Source organism: Crocuta crocuta, unplaced genomic scaffold (assembly GCF_008692635.1).
Source record: "Crocuta crocuta isolate KB4526 unplaced genomic scaffold, BGI_CrCroc_1.0 scaffold1529, whole genome shotgun sequence".
Taxonomy (NCBI): domain Eukaryota; kingdom Metazoa; phylum Chordata; class Mammalia; order Carnivora; family Hyaenidae; genus Crocuta; species Crocuta crocuta.
In genome coordinates this window covers 59,053-66,884 of record NW_027532160.1, presented here as the reverse complement: position 1 = coordinate 66,884, position 7,832 = coordinate 59,053, and the positions used below count along the sequence as shown (strand labels likewise).

The 7,832-nt window shown below is 46.0% G+C and overlaps 1 protein-coding gene across 1 annotated transcript in view; it reads right to left on the bottom strand.

Annotated features, from left to right (window-relative positions):
* Positions 1–578: 578 nt before the first annotated feature.
* Positions 579–7,832, bottom strand: part of DRP2 (dystrophin related protein 2) — a 28,720-nt gene continuing 21,466 nt past the window's right edge. Inside the window, 7 exon segments of the mRNA XM_077776439.1 lie at positions 579–822; positions 1,153–1,273; positions 2,924–3,161; positions 4,775–4,918; positions 5,766–5,831; positions 6,084–6,149; positions 6,457–6,593. Of these exon segments, the coding sequence (XP_077632565.1) occupies positions 698–822; positions 1,153–1,273; positions 2,924–3,161; positions 4,775–4,918; positions 5,766–5,831; positions 6,084–6,149; positions 6,457–6,593 (897 nt within the window). The 3' untranslated portion in view covers positions 579–697.

Sequence of the window (7,832 nt, the reverse complement as noted above, 5' to 3'; positions counted from 1 at the left end):
GAATTGTTCCCGCCCCCCCCCCATTGAGGAAAGTCTGCCAGGGCCTGAGGCAGAAGGAACTGCAGATATTCGAGGGGGAAACAATATCTAAGTAGTATCAGGATGGCTAGAGATATTTCATTAAACTATAATATGCCACATGATCGCTTCTCAGCCTTTTCGCTAAGATCAAGTATAATATGCCACATGTTGCCCAGACATTTTCAGGGGCACTTTTTTTTTTGTGGGGGGAGGGGGTCTCAGGGATACTCCCTGAGCTGGGCCAGAGAGTAGAGCTAACTCCTGTGAATTCATAATGCTGGAATCCTGGGGTCATTAGGTTTCCTTATCTCCGTAATTCCATAGAGAAGGGAAAGGGGTTGATGGGTACTGCTTAGCTCTGCAAGGCAGCTTCTTGTCCCCAACTGAATGGCTTCCAAGTGCCATTTACCTGGACCACAACAGAGACATACTTACAGGACTGATCTCAAACTTGAGGATTAAAGGACACATTTCTATAATTGGAGGAATCGTGCTTCTCCCTCCCCCAGTCCTCACGCATCCACTTCACATACGAGCAGATCCCTGCTGCTGCCCAGAGCCCAAATAACTCTGGTTGAGGATGCAGGTAGGGACTAGAAAGGTTGGGTGAAGGCTAAAGGAAGACTTTGACCAGAACCAGGAGAAGACTGGATTATAGGATGGGGATCTGGCTCCATCAAGAGGCCAGCAGGGTGTTGGCAGTCACATCAGAGCTTCGCACACTGGGAAAGGCATGGCGGAGCTTCTCCATGATGTCCTCTAAGCACAGGCTGACATCTTGGCTCTTTGACCCCACATCATCTACATTGGAAAAGAGAGATTTAGAAAGAGAACTAGAGATTTCTTGATGAGGCCAAGGGGCTGAGGCAGGATGCTGCCAGCTGAAGGACAAACCCACAGCATTTGTGTCATCCCAGCACAACGTCTAGTACATAGGAGGTGTTCAGTACACATGTGTAGAATAAGCAAATGAATGAATCCATCAATTAGCCAATCATTCCTGATGCTAAACTCAAATTCATGAGGAGAAACCAGTCTCAGCCCTAGCAGAGCCTCGGGCAGATCTGGAGCAGGATGAAGCCACAGAGGGAAGGGGCTGAGAGGGGCTGGGATGGGCTGGGGGGAACTTACCTGCCACCTCAGTATCTGGAGTAGTCTGTCCCTTCTCCTGGGGGTGACTGCCCTCTGATTGCTGTGGAGAGGAAGCTAGGGACGAGCCTGCAGAACCATTGCCATCTGATTCGGTGGGTGGCTAGTAAGAGGTAAGGCATGACTTAAATGACTTTGCTTTCCTGACCTTACTTTAACAGACTCCTGAGCTTAGAAAGGGTTTTAGAGACTTCATGCCCATCCCTTTACCCTTGGACTTTAAGAAGTTTTTAGTGGTTCCCCAAACAGCGACTCTCCCTTTTAAGAAACTTCTTAGAATATCTAGTTACCAGTTACCTTCTTCTTTCAACAACATGTGTCAAAGTTTCCCAGTTTGTATAAGGATGGCATTGCACCTAAAGGTCTCTTGCTGTCATCTTGGCTATAATTAAGCTATTTAAAACCTAGTTCTCTCTGAAAATATAGAGTTGTACACCCGATCCTCTGTTCATGATACAATATTATATGTTAAGACCTCCAGGAATTCATCTAGAGGCTATCCCTTGGAGGATCTGGGGAAGAGGCATAGGGTGGTATTACTTGGTACATATAATGACAATACAGTTGACCCTTGAACAATGTTGGGGTTATGGGCACTGAACTCCCTTCTGTGTAGTTAAAAATCCACATATAATTTTGGACTCCCCCAAAACCCAATTCCTAATAGCCTACTGTTGGCCAGAAGCCTTACTGATAATATAAACAGTAAATAAACTGTTATATATGTTATATGTATTATATATTATATTCTCACAATAAAGTCAGCTAAAGAAAATAAAATGTTATTAAGAAAGTCATAAGGAAGGGAGCATACACTTACTGTACTGTAAAAAAAAATCCACACAGAACTGGACCCACATAGCTCAAACCTGTGTTGTTCAAGGGTCAGCTGTGATAGGTAACATTTACAAAGTATTTACTATATTCCTGGCATCATGCGAAATTCTTTCAATTCATTGCCTCATTATATGCTCACAATTCCGTGAAGTTATATTATTATCCCTGCTTTAAAGATGGGGGAATTGGGGATAAGTGAGGCTAAGTCACTTTCTTAACACCTAACTGGCACTGATTGGCAGAGTCACATTCAAACTCTGGGCTCTCTGACTCCATAGCTTTACTATATCACTTCTCTCTCTCTTTTTTTTTAATATTTTTATTTATTTCTAGGAGAGAAAGAGAGACAGCATGAGCAGGGGTCGGTCAGAGAGAGAGGAAGACACAGACTCTGAAATAGTCTCCAGGCTCTGAGCTGGCTGTCAGCACAGAGCCCAACGCGGGGCTCGAACCCACGAACTGCAAGATCATGACCTAAGCGAAAGTCGGACGGTCAACCGACTAAGCCACCCAGGCGCCCCTACTATATCACTTCTCAAGGAGGAAAGGGACAAACAGTAACAGGGAGCTCCCTTCCCAGCAAAACTCTTTTATCTTGCCCAGCATGCCCAAACCTGCTTCTTTCTAGAAAATGCCATGGTAGCAAAATCAAGGTTTTGGATGAGTCTTTGAACTTTGTTCTTTCAATACCAGATTCAAATGGGTTGTTGGGGAAGTGAGCACCCAGAATTGGCCGAGCAATGGGACATACCAGCCCCTTCTTTCCTCCACCTTCCCTAATTGTCAGCCCAATTCTCTTCAGAAAGTCATCCAACGGCCACTGCCAACGAGCTCTTTCGTTCCTTCCCTTTGCTGTCCTCTCCAGCTTCCCACCCCTCGGGAGCTTCTCTGGTCCTTCCCCCAGCTCCAGCCTCACCTGCAGGAGCAGCTCCCTTAAGCGCTGCAGCTGAGACTCTAGTTGCTTGTTGTGGTCCTCAAGGATCTGCATGCGTGTCTCCAGGCGGCTCTTGTGCTGGCGAAGGATCCGGGCCTCAGCCAGAAGCTCCTCATTGCAGTGGTCCTGTGCTACCTCAGCAGAGCCCTCAGCCAGTGTCGGGGCCTCGACAGCCTCCTCATGCTGCCACTTCAGGCGCCTCAGTTCTCCCTGGAGAATCCTGTCAAGGACAGTGGAGCCAAGACCTATGGCCCTAACAAAGTATTAACTGTCCAGGTCCCGGATGTCCCCTCATACCTCAGTGTGAGCAACCCCTTTGCCTTCCCATCCGCATCCCCATTCTTGTTTGAATGGCCATATCCATTTCTTCTCTAGCATATATGTCATTTATTCTGCCATCCTTGGGTCTTGGAGCAGAGAGAGCTGGCATTTCATATAAAAATGTCTCAGAGCTTTGATGTGCTGTTTCAGGGGTTAATTCTGACTTTAAAATCAGGCATAAATACAGTCTGCAAATAAATGAGGCATTAGGGCCACTGACTCACCTACTCCATTTTTAGATTTTTAGATTCGAGTGGAAGATGTATACAAAAGACCACCTATCTTGCCTCTTCTGTCCACTACCCGCCTCTTTGAACACCCATGTTAAGTCATCAAGAAACAAGTTCCAAAGAGATGGTCTACTTTGGGGGACTTTACTTTTGCAACAGAACCATTCTCTCACCAATGTTTTCCAGGGCCAGGCCACTGCTGATCTAATGCAATGCTTCTCTAACTATCTGTAGCAAAATCCTGGGACAGGGGTTGGAGTTGGTTTTCAATCACTGTGGGCCAATAAGTGGTTTAAATGCGTAAGGCTAGTACACAGCTCATGCCACACATGACATGCCACACAAGTTCAACAACACTCAAATGGGTCTATACCTTATTCAATGAAAAGTCGACTAATTAGGTGCTTGGATGACATGGCAATGTCAAATTGCTATAAAGCCTTCTAAAAGCTTATTCTCTACTTATCTTGTCTTGAACCAATAATGAACCAATAATGAAGATTTGGCAGACCAGCCCTGTTCTGAGGACTTGCCACTCCAGGTAGTCTGATGGGCATTCTCCCTTCCTTGGGAACTGGTTAAAAATGTAGAACTTGGGCCCCACCCTAGACCTGTGAATTAAAATATGCATTTTGCCCAGCTCCCCAAGTGACTTGTATGCACACTAATGTTTGAAAAGCACTTTTCTGAGGAATACTTTGGGTTCTACTGAATGCCCCCAAAGTGGCTTGAACCCTCCTCAGGCCCTCGTACTTTATGGACATAATTGTCATCCTTGTAATCTTCATCTTTCTTCTGCCAGTCTTCAAACACTCCATGCAGTGCTGCTCTCCTCTTATTTTATTACTTTCAGTAAGTGATAAGTACCTCTTTCCATTTCCAACACTGAAACTTCCTTGAAGGTAGAGACATGCATACTCTCTTCTGTAATTCTCTGTGTTTGCATTCTCTCTGCTTGTATCTACTGGATACTTGAAAAATATTTGGGTTGAGTTCAAAGGATGCAACTAATTATTAGAATAGCTAGCATTTACTGAACTTTCATGATAAGCTAGGTACTGGCTAATACATGTATATGCCTGATTTTCTTTGAAATTCACAAGTGACCCTAGGAGGTAGATACTATTATCATCATTCCTATTTTGCCGATGAGGAAATGGAGGATCACAGAATATAAGTGACTCATTCAAGGCCACATAACAAGGATGTGGAAGCATCAAGACTTGAATTCAAGCTGTTTGACTCTCAAACCCACATAGATCTGTGGCATCACCACACCCACCGGTTCTCATCCTCTAAGTGGGCCAGGATCTTCTCTAGCTCCCCCTTGCTTTCTGTGGCCAGGCTGCACGGAGCCTGCTGTCCAAAGGCTGTCTCCCGGTCTGTAATGGGACTGGAGTGCCGTAGCAGGTACTGGTCCTCATCTCTGCATGGGTGTGGGGAGAGGAAAGGAGGTGGCCAGGGATTGAACCAAGAAACATATCAGGGCATGAGTTCTCAGCTTCCAGATAAGGTCTCAGGAGACATGCTGGAAGATTCACTTCTAAATCACATAGAAGGGGAAAGGCTATATATTCAGGTTTAAGAGGGATGGAAGTGTTTAAAGATGGCAGAGATTGTGGTTGAGGGTATAGAAGAGAGGGTTTTCAGGATGCTGGAGCTTCTGGGTTCTACCTAAAGTCCCCTGGGAAACAGTGAGGAAATCACTTCCCACTCTGTGCTGTTCCCTGACCACATCCTCCATTGCTTCCTCACTCGCCCAGGGGCTCACTGCCTGTCTAAGTCCCAATCAGGGCCAGCTTGATCCACTGACCAGTAGCTCCTAAGCCCCTTGAGAATGCCAGGAATCTCCCTAGGAATAAGGGGCCACTCTCTGAGCTATAGCATCAGGGAATCTCTCTGTTCACACTTCAGTCAAGTCCCTGATGTCTCCCCAGGGTGTGGTACTAGATGGGGCTTTGGCATCTTGAGCATAGGATAATGACTCATTTCTGTAACTTTAAATGAGGGCATATACTTCTTCCTTCAAAACTAGGCATAGAAGGATGGGAGCTTACAAGAGGAAGGGACCTGAACAGATGGCCGCTCAGTCAATAGAGGGCTTCTATTACTAACTAAATACTGTGCCCAAAAAGCAGCTTTCCTTCCTTGGGGCTTCTAGGACCCTAACCACCACACTCCCCCCACCCTTCAGGATACATCCTTCCCAAATGGTGGTGGAGGGATCCCAAAGAGAATTATTCCTGGAAAATTAAGCAGCTGTGAAAACTTACATGCTGTCATCTGGGGACAGGCTATCATTAAAGAAGGAACAATTTTGACTTTCCATCTCAGCAAGCCTGGGAAGAAAGAGCAGGAACAAAAGGGAAAGCAGGATGTGGGGCCTGCTTTCATCTCAAGGACTCTAATCCCACAATAGGATCATTAGCTTTGATGGCTGCCCCAACTGCCCTTAAGTGTTGGGCCTCACTGGCTGCCACATACTCCATTTTGCATGTCCCTCTGGTCTTGATTCCATTCTCTTTGCCCTGACTGAAAACCCCATCCCCCTTAGACTCTTGAAAACCTCCCTCTCCCAGACCTGGTGGTACCTGCTGGCAAAATGTTCAATGCGGGAGTGTGTGTCGGCGTGTGGCAACATCGGGGAAGAAGCCAGCCTAGAAGAAAGCAGCAGACTCAGATGGCCAAAGAATGGGTAGCTGAGCAGTCTGTTACCTCATTACAACCATCCCCACTCCCTACCACCAAATTAGGGAGATGGGCAAGAGTTGATGGGAACAGAATATAGAGACTGGATTCTAATCTATTTCTCAGGCCAGATTCCTGTCAGGCCCAAGCTGAACTTCCTTGTTACTAGTCAGGTTTGCCTTGGAACATTCCTCTAGCCCACGTGAGACTCAGCCCCTACACAGCACATCCCCAGCCCAGCAAGGCCACAGCCCATGCTCAGCCACTGGTACTCACGTCTCACTGTAGTCAGCCTCCAGCACTGATTGCACAGGCAGATAACCTCGCTGAGGGTGTTTGCTGAAATAATGCTTTGAGCGGAATTTGTTCTTTAAGGTGGTGGCAAAGTCTCTCATGTTCTCACTGGATGTGGTCTAGGGGGAGACAGGGCAGAGGGACTCACCCTAATGGCTTCAGGATGCTGGGGAGGTGCTCCCCTAGAGCAGGGAACATGACTAGTAATCTACTCTTACTCATGTCTACCATGCCCCACTCCCAGAAAAATGTTGAGAAGGGTACAGTGCCAAAATGTGAACACTAGTTGCCTCTGGGTAGTTGGCCTGGAGAAGTGGAGGCAAGGATGAGGAGAGAGGGGAACTTTTGTTTTATACTTTATTTATTTTTTAAAAAATTACGTTTTATTTCTTTCTGAGAGAGAGAGAGAGAGAGAGAGAGAGAGAGAGAGACAGCATGAGCAGGGGACGGTCAGAGAGAGAGGGAGATACAGAATCTGAAACAGGCTCCAGGCTCTGAGCTAGCTGTCAGCACAGAGCCTGATGCGGGGCTTGAACCCACAAACCATGAGATCATGACCTGAGCCAAAGTTGGATGCTTAACCGACTGAGTCACCCAGGTGCTCCTGTTTTATACTTTATATACCTCTATATTATTGTAAGCTTTTACAGTAAGTATATATTTGTTAATGCAGGAGGTAGGGCATTCTCAGCCCCTCAAATCCAGCCAGTTTTCTGTGCATGACTTTTCTAATGACTTTTCTAATATTTCAAGTGATAATAAAATAAAAATAAAGGGCAAGGTCCCTGCTCCCACTGAGTCACACATGTTTCTGTGCCAACAGAATATGGAGAAGAGACAATGATTTGGAGGGATGGATTATGGGGAAACAGGTTGAAAGATGGGGTGATAGGGTGGGAGAGAGCAGTAGGAGGAGCTGGCAATATACTTGGGACTTTGGGAGTATCCGTGGGGCAGAAAGGGATAAAGGAATTTGGGGAGTAGAGTTAGCTCAGGGAGCTAAACATGGAGCTGTGGATCCTGAAATTCTGAAATTCCACAGCACAGGAGAAATTCTGAGTGGAGTTCAGGAATGCTGACCAACCTGACTCAGTTCACTATGAAGGGCACAGTTTCTAATGAAAACCAAGTGTAATTTGGGGACCCAGGTAAAGGACATACCCTTTTTAACCTCCAAGAGACTGAATAATTTGAGCACAAACTTTGGTATTGACTAGAAGGTATGGAAGTAATGACAAAGTAGCAGGTAACGACCAGGTGACAGAGCAATGCAGGAAGCTAGGTAGGAAAAATTAAAGTGAGCAATGGAAGGAAGTTTAGTTGCCTGGGACTTTCTTGCTCTCTTTATTTTTTCCTCA